The 17,920-nt window shown below is 41.0% G+C and overlaps 1 protein-coding gene across 3 annotated transcripts in view; it reads right to left on the reverse strand.

The window, feature by feature from the left end:
* LOC116687475 (receptor-type tyrosine-protein phosphatase gamma) overlaps positions 1-17,920 on the reverse strand; it is a 571,464-nt gene that overhangs the window by 173,630 nt on the left and 379,914 nt on the right. For all 3 annotated transcript variants that reach the window (XM_032512919.1, XM_032512917.1, XM_032512918.1), the window contains exon 6: positions 10,788-10,854. In XM_032512919.1, the coding sequence (XP_032368810.1) occupies positions 10,788-10,854 (67 nt within the window). The remainder of the gene's footprint in view (positions 1-10,787; positions 10,855-17,920) is intronic.

Raw genomic sequence — 17,920 nt, forward strand, 5'->3', positions numbered from 1 at the left:
CATTAAAATGGCGCCATGGGAGCTACGCTTAGAGAGGAGATGTGATTGGCCGTGTGATTGGTGTGTTTTGGTTTTCTGTCTGTGTTCCTGTTCCTTGTCACAGGGTGTGGACACACCCCCTCCCTCCAGTTGATTCTCCCCACACCTGGCACACCAATTTCAATCAGCGCACCTGCTATTCATCCAGCTTCTTCATCTGCCTTTAAAGACCAGTCTGACTTTCCTCTCCCTGCCAGACTGTTGATTACCACCAGTATGCAATTTCACCAGCCTTTCTTATTGATGCCCAGTCTAGTCGTTGTACTAACCTGTCTGCTCCGTGTCCTAGAAAGACCCCACCTTCAGAATCATCTGCATCTCAGACCCAGCCCTCCCACTACCTCGCCCTCACCATCTCAAATTAACAAGATTCTTTTGCACCAACTTCCGTCTGCGTGAGTTCTCTCCCCAACCCTGACAAGATGAGAATGACGGGCTGTTGTTGGTGATCATCATCATAAGGGAAAAAAGGAACATGGGCCAATAAATTATAAGCATCTAATGCATATGTACAATATCCATTCCACATGAATGATCAGTAATCAAGTCACGCCTGCACTCTTATTTACTAAATACAAATATTGTGGAAATTGAAAATTTTTTCTCCTTCTATCTGACCCTTTTGGGAGGGCATTACACTTTCATGCATGGCTGATAATGATTAATAGTCCATATCAGACAGACACTGTTAGCAACCTAAAATAAGCGCTGGTGTCAGAATGAATTAGGTGTTTGTTTGCCTCTGGGTTACCATGGGCACACAACCATTAAGCATCTATAATAAAAGAGTGTAAATACATTAGTGTCATACCTGCTTTTTCATTGTTTTCTGAACTCCAGAACAGCGCTGCTTTATGGAGAGACATTGACACGATATTTTTTTAAATAAAAAGCTGAGATATTTCAGTTCTGAATCAGTTCTAAAGAGTTCAAGAACTGTTTAATGAATAAAAGAACCAGAGACTTATTTATCTGCACTGCAGTTATATTGCTTCATTTGCACATGAGATGAGGTGGCATTTTATGTCTGGATGAGAACTTAGTATTTTGCAGTGATAAGCGGATTTTTACTGCCAAACACTGAGCTATTGACTTTCATTCCAGTCTTATCAACAGATGGAAAACGTTGGGGAATACACTGGGTGGGTGTATTAGGATTTCATTTTGTTTGTGTTTTTTGGACAATATTGGGTTACTCTTTACTTAAAGAGATCTACATAAGAGTGACATGACACTCTGACTGCCTCATGTGTCTCATGTGTCTCACGGCAGTTTGTGAAATGGTCATGTTATTTTGATCTATTGATTCGTCAACAGGGACACAATTTTCCGCTGGGACACAATCCACGGTCTCTGGGGGACGCGGAAATGAAACGCCATGTGTGGTAAACAGTGACAGCAACGGCCGCAGGAAGACGATCCGCGGTCTCTGGGGGACACAACTACAGGGAAATGAAACGCCACATGCCAGTACAACAACGGGACAGACCAACAACAACAACAACAACAACAACAACAACAACAACAACGGGACGCTTGTGGTTAGGAGAAGAAGAAAGCGGAAAGGAACTGCCACATGTGGGACATGATCCCCCGTCCCCCGTCTCTTATGTAGATAGTTGAATTCATTTAAGGGGCTTAATGATACTCTTGGCATTAGAGCATTAGCCATTGCATTCATTGCATGCAAGTATATGAGAAGATTTTAAAATACAAACTAGTTATCTCAGGATGTGTGGAGAAGGCTAGTCCAGATATCGAGGCATTTCAAATCCATACTCTTTATTGATCCCCAGTGGGGACATTACAATTTACACTCTGTTATTACACACTACACTCCAAAAAAGGGGTGTCTAAAAACAAGATAAAAACCTTAAATCTGAGGGAAAAGTGAAAGTGAAATTATTTGTCCATACAGCAAGATCATTTCACTTGACAAGCTTGCTTGATTTAAGATTATAGTGGAAAGTTGAACACTTACACTAAGAAATTCTTAAAACAAGATGGATTATCTAACACTTCTAAATCTAAGTTTTTTTATCTGGGTATTCTTGCAAATTTGCAGTGTACAAACAGGCCTGAAATACACACGCATGGTGTTACACTGCAAATGATTTGGTTCTTACCAATATAAAAAAAAAAAAAACTTTAGAAGTGTTAGTCTTGTTTTAAGAGTGAATTTCTTATTGTAAGTGTTCAACTTTACACTATAATCTTAAATCAAGCAAGCTTGTCAAGTGTAATATTCTAGCTTCATGGACAGATAATATCACTTGTTTTGAGTACCTTTTCCCTCAGATTTAGATTTTTTCTACTGCCAACGCACTAGCTTCAGCATCTAAACTGTGTCTGTCCCCAGGGGCTAATATTGTTTTTGACACCAGCCATTTCATACACTTGTTGTGTATTCTTTGTGTGCTTCAAGAGAAACTTAAAGTACTCATTTAACAAGTTATGCTTGCTTCCAGAGAGTTTACAGTGAAAACACCTTGCACACTCAAAGCAGAGATAGGCGCCTGGCCATTGACCAGACACTCTCAGTGTCTCTCTCTCTGTGTGTGTGTGTGTCACTCTCTAAGATCACAGACATCCTCTATATGTATTACAAATAGCATAGACTAGAGGTCACCAGGCAATACTAGCCCTGTGAAAATAGCGCTTGAGTAGGAAACTGCATGTCTGTTGTTCTGTAAAGTGTCTGACACTAAGTCCAATAAACTGTAGAAGACGGACATGTGCAAGCATCGCAGAATAACAGATTTTTTTTGTGATTTTGTGAAACTGCCACAGATTTTGAGTTTGAGAGAATGGAATTCTGTGAGATCAGGTTGGTCCAGTAGAGGACAGGGCATGCAGAGACAGAGAGTTAGGCTTCCATTGCTAAGGTATATAGCTGTATATTTTCACACTTCTCTGTGTCAGCATTGTGTCGTTTCCTCTGGTTATCTACGCACTCGGGCTGCTCTCATGTCACAGCGCTGAAACGAAGCCATTACATTACATTACAAGGCCATTAATTCGATATCTCGCTCACTGCACAAATTCTCCAATGTCTTAGCACTCTGTGACCCTGATTGGAAATGCATTGTAAAGGCTTTACAAATCCTATGGCGGCTTCTGTCACGGTTGCGGTTTTCAGGTGGGGTTTTATTTTGTCAATTAATTCTCTGTGTGTTACTGTTTCCCTGTTATTTGCTCTAACACATTATCACTCACACACTTTCTCGTTGTTACTGAGTTCTTGTGACGGGGCAGCCGTCACTGTAGCGGATTTTAAGTAATACATTGTTTGCCACCGATATATATCTTGTGGCTTTGTCAAATGTCAAGGTGAATCATATAAATGATATTCTGTACCTTTGTGGTTTAATACATTTATTAGTTTTGGCGGTTTTTAGCTTTTAATTGTCTACTTGCCTGACCCACCCCTGTGTTGAAATCCTGTGTTGGTATGATCCAGTTCCAGGTTCTAGTACCTAGTTTCATCCTTGTGTATGTTTCATTCTTAATTTCCTGTTTTACTTTGTAGTGTCTCGGTGCTTCTCATGTCGCTTATTTGATTGCTCCTCGGCCCTCGGCTGAAGCGGAAGTTGTTGCTGTCCCTCCTCGTTGAAGGATGTCTTAAAGCTCTTACTTCTGCCCCGAGGACCCAGCAGCGAGCATGGAGGAGGGATCACGAGCAAGGATACATCAGAGCAGCCCTCCAGCAGCTGAAGGAGACGCTAACTCCGCCCAAACAGCTGACAAATTCATGTGACGCTTCAGAGAAAAGGACGTCACATCCCTCTAAAACACATTTCCTCGGTTCCTCTCTCCTCCCAAGAATTCCTCGTGTGGAAGGGAGGCAAGTGGAGGACTCGAGGAGGCAGTGACTTGATTTACTTCCTGCCTTGTGTGTTTCACAGTTTTTAGGATTGTCGGCCCGCTCTGATGTGTTTCACCTGTTCCGCAGCCTGTTCCACAGTTACTCCCTACATCTATCCGTTCCTTGTGTTTTTTGATTCCCTAGTCTTCAGTGTTATCTGTGTTTTGGGATCTCCTATGGCCTGCCTCTACTGCTTTTTGCCTGCTTCTTTAATACATCTTCTAAATCTTCCACTGCCTCCTAGTCTCTGCACTTCTGGTTCCAAGCCTGCATCCCTAGACAGTTCCCCCTGATTTGAGGCACCATTTCGACTCTGTTGCACTTCTATAGGAATTTGAAGAAGAGAAATTCAGTGTTTCTGTCTTTTTTCTCTCCGTCTGTAGGCCTACCACTGTACAAGTATGTCTACCATTCCTTTGCTGATGGGGGTTTAATCCCAAAGCGCTCTCTTTCACATCAGATCTGATGTGGCTCCACTCCACAGTGCGCGCACGGTAAGCTTCTTTTTCATCCTCTGCTCAATAGGATTTCCAGAAATTTGGGGCAGACACAGCTATGTATCTGTCCTCCTTTTCTTTCTCACATTTTTTTGTGGATTTTATTCACAGCCTGTATCTTGATTTTAGCGGATACTTGAGCAGGTTGGGCACAATACCAGCTAGTTATGCCAATATTTTTTTACTATTTTGGAGTGGTAGGAAGTAGGCAGTGGTGGAAAAGAGGGTAGAGACGAGAGCTTGTAACTGGGAGATTGTTGGTTCAATCCCCAGACCCACAAGATAAACTCTGTGTGGTGAAACTGAGATGTGATCAGGGCGTTCCTGCAGAAGCGAGGCTGCCTCCCAATAAGTAATAAAATAAAATAGATAAAATAAGGCTTTAAGAGTTATCATTTATTTACAGGTTTTGATTTTGGACAGCACACTTTTCCTTCAGACGGCCTGGTGCACTGCATCTTGAAATGCCTTGCATCCAGCTGTGCTGTGCATGACTGTATGTCAATGTGAGAATAACTTTGAAAGAGGTAAGAAAACCGTCTGTCTCGCGAGAATAATTCTCATGTGCCCTCACACTGAACAGAATCCTCATCCTCCTCCATCAGGAACAATATCAACTAACTTTATTTCACTCTAGTATTTCGTTTATATATATATATATATATATATATATTAGTATAATATATATATATATATATATATCTCAAGTCCTAACGACTACTTTCCAGGTTGTAGGAAAGAAATTTAGTATTGATATTAATGTTGATCAGAGTAAGAGCCCTCTGCATTTGGACATTCGATCAGCTTCCCTCTGCTTATGGAATTTAGCACAATAATCCGATGGGTGGATTGCCATGAAACAAATGCTTTAGATGTTCAAGATGGTGATAGCAGGCGATGCTTACAATGCCAATGGTATTGTGAATGATGCAAAGTAGGCTGATATTTATATATATACATATATATATATATATATATATATATATATACTGTAGATATATACACTGTATATACAAATATATATACATTGCATTTTATGGTTACACATAATAGGTTTATTTGGTTTATTATGTAGCTAAACCTTAAACTATTTGTGGATGTTGACTGCAGAGCTCATATATATATTATGATTATAATGGTGGGTGTGGTTACGGAGCAGCAGAGCACAGCAGGACAAGAAAAGAAACACCGTTGATATTTTTAAACCTGGAGTGCAGTGAAACACTACCTGGTGTTAAAGGGTAATTCTGTTTCTTTCAACCTGGACTCTACTCTAAATGCCTAATGTGAACAAATTATGTAAAATTTGTCCAGTTTTAAGCGAGAACGTTGTGACAAGCAGCCGTGAAACGGGCTGCAATGTGATCCAGTGGGGCAAATGCGCATCGTCAATGTCCATCCACTAAAAGTCCTGGTTTTGCCACTGACGGGCTCTGATTATTATTGTAAGTGTCTGACAACATGGAAAGGACCCCTACAGAGATAGGCTGGAAAATCGTTTTGTCTGTGCTTTCTAACATGATGTCATTGTGATAACCGAGCACCGTTAGCCTTTACAACAGAATTTACAGTATTGACATGTGTTCCATGTTCTATCCGGTCCAATTATCCCCCCGTGGAGTTAAAGATGAGGACTACACTTTGGTAGCAGTCTATTGTGTGAGGATTACAAGTGTGTTTGAATGTTATTTGCTATAATGATGATGATCTATGCAATCGTGATAAGGATGTGTATAGCTAATACACATAATTCACTGCAGCCAACATTAAAACGAAACGTATGAGAGCATGTGAGGGCTATAACTGCGCTCCTCCTCCTCTCCGCCGCCACCTAATGTCTTTACCATCATCCCACCACATCATTATCAGTTTTTGCATTTGCCTCTAAAGTCCCTGCAAACCCTTGGTCGACAATGGGCTCCTCTCTTCGCCCGCCAAAAACCCTTTCATGAGTCCGCTATGCAAATCACTCTCAGCCTTTTTACCAGGCTGATTTTCACAGGGATGGCGCCGAGCCGCTCACTGGCAAACTAGTCAGAGGGCATTTGTTCCATCGAGGTTTCATGTAAAATGCAACAAGGCATGGAGTACAAAGACAGAGGAGTCAGACCTGCGGTGCATGTCTGCCAGACGAGCCCGGCAACAAGAGCACAAGAGCACCGAGTGCTGGGAAAGATTTAACCACCCGCTGCTCCACAGAGTAACACTGGCGGAGACGGAGCAAATTAGCCAACCACCTTCCCTGTGGGAGCGATGGGAGCGCGGCCTTGATTGAACTTGAGTGGTCTTTGTGTTAGATGAATTATGGAGGCAGGCTAGTTTTTTCCAAGACAGCTGAGCAGGAGATAAAGTGCAAATATCATGAAGTGGGGTTTTATCAAAGTTTTATTTGTGTATGCTAAAGCTCTAAAATTCACTCTGAAGCTGTTCTGTTGTTGCAAGGCGAGCGGGCCCCTTTGGGGCGGACAAGACAGAACATTGCTTTAGGATAAATGTTTTGATCATGACAGGGATGCACTTCAGGGCTGCGTGCAGGAGACAACTGCTTTTTGACTGAGGGCATACAGTGCTAACAAAATGTGGATGTAAAATAGATTAATGTGAGGGGGAAAAAACGCACAGTCATCCCAGAAGTCCTAATTTATTGTGTGAATATTAAATGTGAGGCACTAAATGATGCAAAAGGCTAAGAGCTTTTTTAAGAGTAGTTAGAGTCAAAGCTCAAAATACCCTGCTGTTAAAAGTTTGATGAAATAGTATAGGTAAAACATTATGTTAAGATTACATAAATTATCACAAATTCATGCATGACTTAATTATTGTAGTACTTCATGATCTATCAGGATTGTACAAGTGTTAATAGTGTCTCATGCATGACTTAATGCAAGAAGAATACGCCTGCAGTTACAGGGACAGGCCAAAACGGACCTCTCTAGGGTACGGATTATTTTTCTGTTAGGTAAATGTGAGGGACCAAGCTGGCAGGCAGGAGGAGTCATTAAGTAGGTTTTCAAAAAGAATTCAGCATTTTATTACAAAACAAAAAACAACAACTAAGTTGCAGAAAACAGAAGGTTCTGGGCCCATAAAAGAGGTCAACTGAACGGAACTTTCCTCAGGTAACATAACCTTAACATAATCTGGACCAAACACACCTAGACAAACTAAACAGACCTAACATGAATGAGACATGGGGGGGAACTTATATAGTGGCTGATCAGCCCATTCTGACACAAGGGGTGGACAAGCACATTATATAGACATATATATATATATATATATATAGATATATAGACAAAACAGAATAACTACAACCCTTGTTAAACCAACGCTAGCTAATATGAACTAAGGATAAATCAATCAAATAATAATCATAACAAAGTATAACTAGCAAAGAAAAGAACCCAACTCAAAAATTGAATACTCTGCCACCCCCAAGATATGGGGAAAACATGGCGTGGTCCAATTATCCATTCCCTATTTATATAGCTTAGAGTCAATTGGAGGTCATGTTGTCTGTTAGCCAATGACCCTCAGCAGCAACTATGCAGGAACTGGTAACTCAAAAAGGAAGGTATTAATTCCACAGAATGGAACTTAAACAAAGACAATGAACCTGAAATTAGCTAAATTGACAAAGTTAATTAAATGTGTGCACCCAAACAGAAAACTAAGTCAAATAACTAATAAAACTGTTTTTAGAAATAAAGTGTGTGTCCAGTTATTTATTTTGTGTAATCTGCTCAAATGTTACCGTGAGTTGTTGTTGTTTCCATGTGAGGCGGCCAGTGCGGCATTCACAGTAAGTCATGTCACATTTTCACACCTGACTTATTTGAGTTAGAGAAAGTTTCCTTTCTTTTTATTATTACCTCGGTCAAGAAGGTTATGTTTTGGGTTCAGATGGTTTGTCTGTCTGATGGCAGGATTAGGGGTAAAATCAAAAAAACAACAACTGCTTTTTCATGAAACTTGGTGGAAAGGTGTAGCGTGGACCAAGGAAGAGCCTGTATTTGGGTGGATTGACCATAGCGGAGGTCTGTGCTTTCTGAGTGTGCTTTGAGTCTACATATATTTTAGATTTGGCACATTTGCCTAACCTGCTGCAACGTCAAGCTTGGTAAGAACCATCTGAGAAGCCGTCATTGGAACCAGTTTGGGAAAGGGAGGCACTTTCAAAAAATACCTGGCAGGTGACTGGATGAACAACATGTCTGTTATACTCTTGCAGTAGCCAGTCGGTAGAGCGTAAACATCTTTTCTATTGAGGAAACCATTCTGTCTTCTCTTTTAAAGGAACAAGAATATAGTTCCCAGTTAGTATAGGGTTAGAATGTGACCTTGTTATTTCTACACCCTGTTATTTCTACACCCTATACAAATAACAACATGTAAATAGGAACATCTTAGTGTTGTCACTTTTTGGGAGCTAGTTGGAACCAGTTACCTGCAGGATCTTTGCTAGGCTAGGCTAATGCTGGGGGCATCAGAGTTACAATACGCACGGAGGTGAGAAGGGTATTTATGGACTTGTCTAACTCGGGGGTGGCGGATATGGTGAATAAGCTAAAGTCCCAATAAGTCGGCGTGTTCCTTTGATGAAGAAATATTCTCCAGTTAGGACATAACTGATGCTACTGCAGCACCTACGCTAACCTCTGTAAATGGACTGTTCATATATACTGTATATATATATATATATATATATATATATATATATATATATATATATATATATGAACAAGACGTACAAGGAGCCACCGTCTCATCAGATAAACACTCATACACATTTACACTCTGGTGGGGCAGCATTGGGGGCAACTCGGCAACTGTCTTTCCTAAGGACACGTCGACATCAACCCACCAACCTTCCGATTGGCGGGCGACCGCTCTAGCACTCAGCCACAGACGCCTCTGTAGGAGCCGGCGTTGTTGTTTGGTACAAACAGCTGACCAGCGCACACACCTCAACCACGCCCGCGCTGCCAGCAGCTCCTCACAGGACGCTGATGGGTCGGAACTCAAACGCATTTCTTGAAGCCTGACAAGATGGGGTTTTCGTGTGGTCTTGTGATATCTTGAGACTCTAGCTGACGTGCACGGTGAACATTTGCCAGCCACCTAGGCTTTTACAGTTTGTCTCTTTCCATTCCATTTCAATATTTACTGTATATTGGGGCAATTTACATTCATGCTAATGTTCATTTCTTACCAGAAATTATTTTAGTTTATTTTTTCCTATACCCTTTATGTTACCTCCCTTTGCCTTTGGAGTTTGGGTTGTAGCATTCAATACAAAAAAAGAATTTTCTCTCTCTCTATAATGCCACCATAGCTCTAATAGATAAGGACTCTGTTAGCAGAACTAATTTACAATGCTAATTCTACATCCCTCCTGAGCACAGTGAGGGAATTAGCAAAGCAAATTTACAGTTCAGATATTATGCCCCATCAGTGTGTGTTAAGCGGGTCTGGACTCAGGTCTAGTTTTTAAATATATCATGGCTCATGACAGGAATATTCTTCTGCTGTAATAGCTTGCAGATAAATGCAACTGCACATTGTATTTAATTAGTTCAACTGAATTAATCTGGAGTCGTCACATCACTGGAACCTGATTGGCTGGCAGCTCTTCCAATGACCAGTCAGTGGGATAAACCTTTTGATTTAAGGCTTTCCATTTCAACTGCTAAAAAAAAACGGCCAAAGTGAACACAATCCTTGTGTGTGTGTCCATGCAAATGCAGGGAACTAAATCCGAGACTGATGATGTAGGCTACATTAGTCCATATGTCAACACAGAACACGTAACAGCAGGTCGACAAGGCCAATCTACCGAAGGCTGGTCACTGATGACAGAAGCTTAAGCACAGCAATGCCTCTGAAAACGGTATCTCCTCCATCTTCTGGCCACCAGGGACAGAACTGCACTTAATGATCCACTAATATGTGGGCTGGAGAAACAATTAAAGGGTAAAAGTAATGACTCCATGCATGTTAAAAACTATGAATGCCAACTTTTGCCTTCTAACAAGCAATTAAGAGTCCCTTCATTTAGTCAAAACAGGCTCAATAACTCGTATACATCAGTCTATCCTGTTGCTAAACCAAAATCAGTGGGCTGTCAGAAAAGATCTGGATCCAAGGACATCATGAAACATGTTTCTTTGCCATGGCTGTTGAAGTGTCTTCTTTGTACTGTGTGTGTAATTGTTGTCTAACATTGTGTGTAATCTTTTTTTTTTTTATGTGTGTGGAGGGGCCGACTGGGAACGCAAAATAAATTTCAGTTTAAGCTGACAATAAAGTTGTATCGTAACGTAATATTGCAGTGTTGGATAGGTGTGTGTGTGTGTGTGTGTGTGTGGGGGGGGGATGCCACTCACCGTGATGGACCACCCCCTTCAGGCCGTGGATTATGGGGTCGACAGCAGGATTGTCCTTCCCTCCCACCTGAGGAACACAAAAAGGAACAAAGCATTATGTAAAGCACACATGGTTCATATTTCTATTTTTTCTAGTAAATCTCCAATTATTGTATATCTGTGCTTGCCCCAACAAATTATATTGTTATGGGTTTTTTTTAACATTAATTGGTATATTTCCTTTTTGCATATTTGTGTTTTGTATATTTGATTAAGTACCTATTATAAATTTTACCCTCTGCTGCTGAAGTGACTCAATTCGCTGCATGCATCAAGTGTCCACTTATCAAAGCCTACATGGCGCACACATCTATGAACAAACGTGTCTATTTTAACTGGACTAACATGTTTAAAGGATGAATATATGTCCATTATGTGGTTAAAAAAAGCATGTTTGGTGACTGATTCTTATAACTATAGAACAGTACATGTAAATGGTGCTAAATGTGAGGAAAAAAGGGGCAATTAAAGTGACGGAGCAACGTTGGAGGAGATGCTGGGAAAACAAGTGCAGTGTAATAGTGGAGGAACAAACAGCTGCAATCAGCAAGCTCTCGAATGCACTCTCGGTCTGAACCCAGAGTGTGTGATGTCATAGCAACGTATGTGTTTTCATTGTCTTCATTTTGTTATTCTAGTCGTGGATTCTGAAGAATTAAAAAAAGATATCAAAGCAAACCAAAACAATACCGTAACAGCTAAATACACCAGTGCCTTTTCAAAAGATCACTTAGAAATATACATGACAAAAACGATTCATGTGATTGTTTTCGGATCTGCCACTGGTTCGAAACGATTTGATCAGCGTGGTTCCGGGGGTTGTATCATCGACTGGCTCGACAGTGTTTGCTAAAAATGGACATACAAACATGTTTGGTTGCTTAGGGATGACTTCAAGTCCCAGTGACGTGTTACTTTTTAATTAGTGTGGTAGAAATTCTAATACATAGGTGAGATCTGTAATAGAGCTTTGGTCAACAACGTGTTTTAAGAGTTTTTTTCATGCAAGAAAAGTTCAATACATCACAGCACAAGGCCTGGATGCAAGATTTAAAAAATGTCTATGGTCACCCTGTGGCTAGAAATGGTGACAGGTGTAAAACACGTATGAGGTCATAGGGGGCAAGGTTACCTCCCCTTTCTCTGCTTTGCCCGCCCAGAGAATTTGGCCCACCCAGGAGAGAGAGACATCATGGCTTTCAAATGAGCAAAGTGGCAGTTGGTCAAGGCCACACCCCCACCCTCCACCTTGCCCCATCCCTTCTCTCCTCCTCAAAAGCTACAGACTCAGAAATGGCACACACTGAGGAAAGCTCATTGTAGGACTGGCTCTAGTGGCTGGAATTCTGCACCAAGGCTGAATTTTGGGAAAAAGACTTCAGATAGAGTATTAGAGGACCACTAAGGTCTATATGAAAGAGACTTCAGATACAGTATTAGGGGACCACTAAGGTCTATATAAAAGAGACTTTAGATACAGTATTAGGGGACCACTAAGGTCTATATAAAAGAGACTTCAGACACAGTATTAGGGGACCACTAAGGTCTATATAAAAGAGACTTCAGATACAGTATTAGGGGACCACTAAGGTCTATATACAAAGCAACCAAAGAGCACCATGTCATGGGACCTTATAGAAACCCTCTCCCAAGCTGGCAGCAATAGGGAGGGGAAAAACTGAACAAACTCTGACCAACTGACTAGATGGAAGGGGGTGAATTACTAGCCCTTATGAATATCAGTCTCTCTGACCACCAAATTTGGGACTGAAATGGGAGGTATAGAAAAGCCAAGGAGCCTTCATGCCAATGAGGAGCACCGCTTCTCCAAAGCCCCTACAACGCTACCACAATGCATTGCACGGCTGCTCATTACACAATCAATGGGAACTACCACTAGATACTGGTAGTAGCTACATACAGCTACAATAACAACAATTACTACTAATGGCATATCAAACATTATTTATTTATTGCATTGTGTATATATATATATATATATATATATATATATATATATATATTACATATCTTTTTCTTAAATGCATATACTTTTATTTGGACATCTTGGTTATGTTTCATCTTTATACTTTTTGTTAATGTGTTTTTAATTCTTGTATGTATGTCTGGCACTTATTGCAGAATTGACAATAAGGTTGATTTGACTTACAGTACACATATAATCAAACTGCAGCACATGTAAAAGCAGTCACAGCATGTCCAGACCATTCTTTTTTTTTTTTTTACTTAGTGATTATTGAAGAGGTGTTTTAGATGTTTTAGACACTGAGAAACAGCTTCTTGTGAATGATCCAAACTCCAGCTTAGCCACTGCCAGCATCCTTATCCAACGTGTTGCATGGACAGCTGAGAGACCTGCCAAGGCTGCTGTCATGCCTCCCTCCCTTTCCCTGGACTCTCCACAACCTCTTGTCTCCTGGATTTGGAAACACACACTTGTTGGCCACCTGGATTTCATTGGGATTTGTGCTTTTACTGCCTGCCTGCTTGGACCACGGCAAAAGCACATTGAACAAAACCCAGCCGGGTCAATTTCTATGCTTTTATCAAGCACTTAAACAAATCCTATTCCAAAGAAACACATTTTTGTGGATTATATGTTTCACAATTTCATATAATTTCCTTAATCGGTTCCAAAAAAAATACATTGGATTTGTTCTATTTACTTTCAAAGCTGTGCGACACAAAAATGTTACTGTGTGCCATGATGCATGAAGAGCTGATTATGGGGGCAGCTACATCCTCCAGGTGCCGGGACTGGCTGCTAGATAGACTGTCCCTGCCGCTCACTTCCAACTTCTGATTGGCTGTTTGCCCAGGAGAACAGCACCGCTTCCTTCATAGGGTTACAGGTCTTCTTGGACAAAAGCAACACATGTTAACCTAATGTATTATCTCTCCCAGAGCAGCTTTTACTTAATCTCATTTTGGATTTTTTTAAGGTGCTGCCTATTCACTCATAGTGACTCAGCAGTTCACACATATCAGCTCCTTTGTTGGGAGAAGCTTCGGTGACATGATCCAGATTGTTCTTGCCGTCACCAAAAACAGTGTTTTGGTTGCTTTTAAAGACACGACTTGTCTGATTAACAGCATGCCCTACTGCACTTAATATTACATTTCTCCTAAATCCACAATCTCTTACCAAATGAATTACAAGTGCACGGCAAGTTTCTATCAACAAAAGCGCCAACAAGTACCATAGCAATTGCTATGTCATTCAAGGCTGTAGGTTTTGTTTCCAATTTGAGGGGGGGGGACGACAAAACAACGGCCGTGGGTTATCCCACATAAAAGAAATATGCAATGCAATTTCCTGCATTTTGGTCTGCAACACCTTACAAATGTCTTTATTTATGTAAACTATGTTATTCAATATTTCCTGGATTGTTATAACATTTCTGCATATTTAAAACCCCACACTTGTTTTGGGACGTTGTTTTAGGAATCATATACATCTACAACAATGAATCTCTTGGAGAATGAGACCTTGTTAAAGCCATACTGTAAGTTCCAAAGTTTAAATCTACATGAATCTCTTTATTTCCCACGCAGCTGCTGTGTTCTTAAACCCCCCAATGTATCTAAGTAGACATGAGACCTTTGACATGTTTTACATTTTTTGAGCCTCCTGAATGTATTTCATATTTTTCTGAGGGGGAAAAATCTCTCTTTTTTAGATATTAGGCACCCCCCCCCACAAATTTACACTTTGATGGCATTAATAGCATCGATGGGAGCATTGCCCAAAAGTGATTTGATTATGGTGGCTTTGGCAATGAAAGCTCAGATGGGCTGATCTGGAATCTTGCCCCTTATGAGGTCATAATGGGCAAAGTTACATCTCCTTTCTCTGCTTTGCCCACCCAGAGAATTTGGCCCACCCCTGAGAGAGAGACATCATGGCTTTCAAACGAGCAAAGTGGCAGTTGGGCCAAACCCCTGCCCTCCACCTCTCTTCCCCCCCCCCCCCCCCCAAATAGCTACAGACACAGAAACGGCACATACTAAGGAAAGCTCATAATGGGACTGGCTCTAGGTGCTGTAATTCTGCACCAAGGCTGAATTTTGGGAAAAAGAGTTTAGTTACAGTATTAGTGGACCACTAAGGTCCATGTAAAAGAATCCAAAAAGCACCATGTCATGGGACCTTTAAAGGACATATGCCTCTTTCTAACATGTCATCTGTATACCTTATACCTTATTTACATAATCTGATTATGGGCTTTTGCATTTGCACATGGTACTGATAAGGGGTCATGCTAGTTCAAATCTGCCCACAATGTGATTGAATGCAAATATGCAACTTAGTTCAACACACGTCTTTAGTCAATTTAATGCCATGGAATACTCTCAAGGGATTGAGAAACAAACTTGGAGGGGAGGAACAGCAACAGGCATCTAGTAACCTATTTAACACTCAAATGGCCACAGCATACGCCGTTGAACGTGCCTATTCTGCACATTCCTATATCGCCATGATGAATAGAATAATTGTTAGGGCTCTTGGTATTGTTATTCTCAAAAACACCCCCCTTCAGCTGCCAGGAGCAGTGGCGATTAACCTTGGTAATCACCTTCGCAGCCGAACTGATGCTTTTGCATGACGGCCGTACAGCACATTGAGACAATGAGTAGAACATTGAAACTTATTTGCGTGCCAATATTCACTCACATGCACTTATGATCACTTATAATCACAATAAGGAGTGTAGGCCTGTAGTAGTCATCCTGTCATATGTGCAAAAAATCAGAAATGAAAGCAAAACTTATCCCACTTTCTGTCTGCCAATAAAAAGTTGTGTCCCGACACAGCAGTCCTGTGTGTGCGCTATACTCAGGGATGTTATTTATGTGTATCATTTCACGAAACAGTAACCTATTTAAACTGTATTATTTTTATAGGTTGGATGTGCGCAATAAGAACTGAAAGACGCATGGAGAGAAAAATATAAGTGCTGAGGGGGCTCATTTTCATTCTTTCTTTGGACAAAACAACTTATTAGGTCATGGCCGTCGTGGCTATGAAATTCCTGACAATACATGTCAAATTCCCCACATTCCCAGGATAGTATGCTTCTGTTCCCGGGACAAAAAAAATCAAATTTTGGGGAAAAATATAAATCCCTAGTTATTACTAGTCCTAGCTCGGCTCCTCTCTACCTCCAATTGCAGTCTGGCCATAGTGTCCTGACTACAATGTTAAAAGCAAATATTATTATCAGGCAGAAATAGGGACTTTTATCTGGCTGTCTGACGGTGACATTGAAGAGTGTTGAGACACATTGAGCCAAACAAAGTTTACAGTATTTAAACCTTTATGAAGAGCTAAGAAGCAATAGGAGACTCTGTGACAAAGGAGGTACCCAAGTGAAACACTGAACGAGAAAGTAACCTAAGGGAAGAGAAAAAGTTTAATTGCGGCAATGTTAGACACAGTTTTTAACTTACCCCCATCTCAACACACACACACACACACACACACACACAGCATAGTCATTTCAAATAGCAGAAGTTAATAACTGGAACTGCAATAAAGAGCTTGTTTTTGGTACAAGGCAAGACCGAATGTGGGTGAGTGAAAAAGTGTGAGTGTAAAGGGAAAGAAAATCAAGAGAAATAAAGGCGGCCATGTAGACACAGAGAGAAAATGACATACAGAGAGAGAGAGGAGAAGAGAAAGAAAGGAGGACAGGGGGAATTAGCGTTTCATTATTAATGTTTGTCTCTGAAAGCCCACAGGCTCGTCCCCCGAGATCCTCAGCCACATCACAATGTCCTACTCTCTATCTATCTACCCCTTTATCCCTCTTCAAATCCCGCACCGCTCGCTTTTTCACATCATTCCTCCCCACAGCTCCATATCCTTATTTCTCTCCAGGGACAGGCCACTGCAGTGACAAGTCAGAAAAAAAGAACTGGTGGTACAATGTGACGTGTCGTCATATTTCTCTCCTTAGCAACTTTTCTTTCTCTCTCATCGCCTGTCCCTTCCTTCCACTGTCATCCATCCAAGATCCCTCACTATGTATCCGCTCTCTTTTGACTTCCTTCACCTTCATCTATGTCTTACAGAGACTCAACACCACCCCCTCCCCTTGCCTTTGGCAGCACTAACTGCTGATATATCAATGGTGTAATGGATGTAATGGTTGGACTTCTTTCAAAGAAAAACCCTGCACACATTGGCGTGCAGGGTTACTAATTACATCTTCTCTCATTGCCAGACCTTCCTCCACAAGAAAGTCTGGCTAGTCCACTCAGCATTCTGGGATGGGAGAAAAACATGCTCTGGTTTCATGCCATTTCTTTAAACCAATCACAATCATCTTGGGTGGCGCTAAGTGCCAGACGGAGCAAGGATGCCTCTGCAAACTAGCCTCCTGGAGAACATGTGTAGGTTCAAAAGTAGTTTTAGTCGTGTACAGAAAACTCAGATTGGACAAATATTTAGATGGTTGTCTGGATTTACCCTGCAGAGATCTGAGGAGCAGTTAACCATAATCATCAGAAATCCACCAAAGTTAAAAATTACAACACAAAGAAAACAAAAGTTAACAGACATCCGGCCTAAAAAGAGGCGGTGGAATTTCCAGCGGCACCTGAACAATCCCGTCTAGCTAGCTGTACAAACCTGTACCAAGATGTTATAAATGCCTAGTAGAAGGTTTAGCTTGCATAACTCCTACAGGGTTATTTTCACGACAGACTAGTCTCATGGTCATTTAATGTAGATATTGTGGTCGTTGTGGTCATTCTTAGTTCTTGACTAAGACATAATGGGCTTTTTAACATTTTTAGTTTCAGATACAGGGATTGTGGGCCTTTTGTTTGTTTCTCTAGTGGATCTCTAGACTCAAAATAGATTGGGGCTTCCAGCCATTGCTAGGACCAGATTAAAGGAGACTGATCTTCTTGTCATAATTAGACAAGTCTAAATGGTACTATCATTTCTTGCTATTCTTTAACCTAGGCTACAAAAGACTGTCCAATCTTAAATCAAGACTTCAGGAGATTGGCTCAACAACTCGTCAAATAATGATTGGTACTACTTGGTCAGTGGGTCTCAGCGC

Source organism: Etheostoma spectabile, chromosome 4 (genome assembly GCF_008692095.1).
Source record: "Etheostoma spectabile isolate EspeVRDwgs_2016 chromosome 4, UIUC_Espe_1.0, whole genome shotgun sequence".
Taxonomy (NCBI): domain Eukaryota; kingdom Metazoa; phylum Chordata; class Actinopteri; order Perciformes; family Percidae; genus Etheostoma; species Etheostoma spectabile.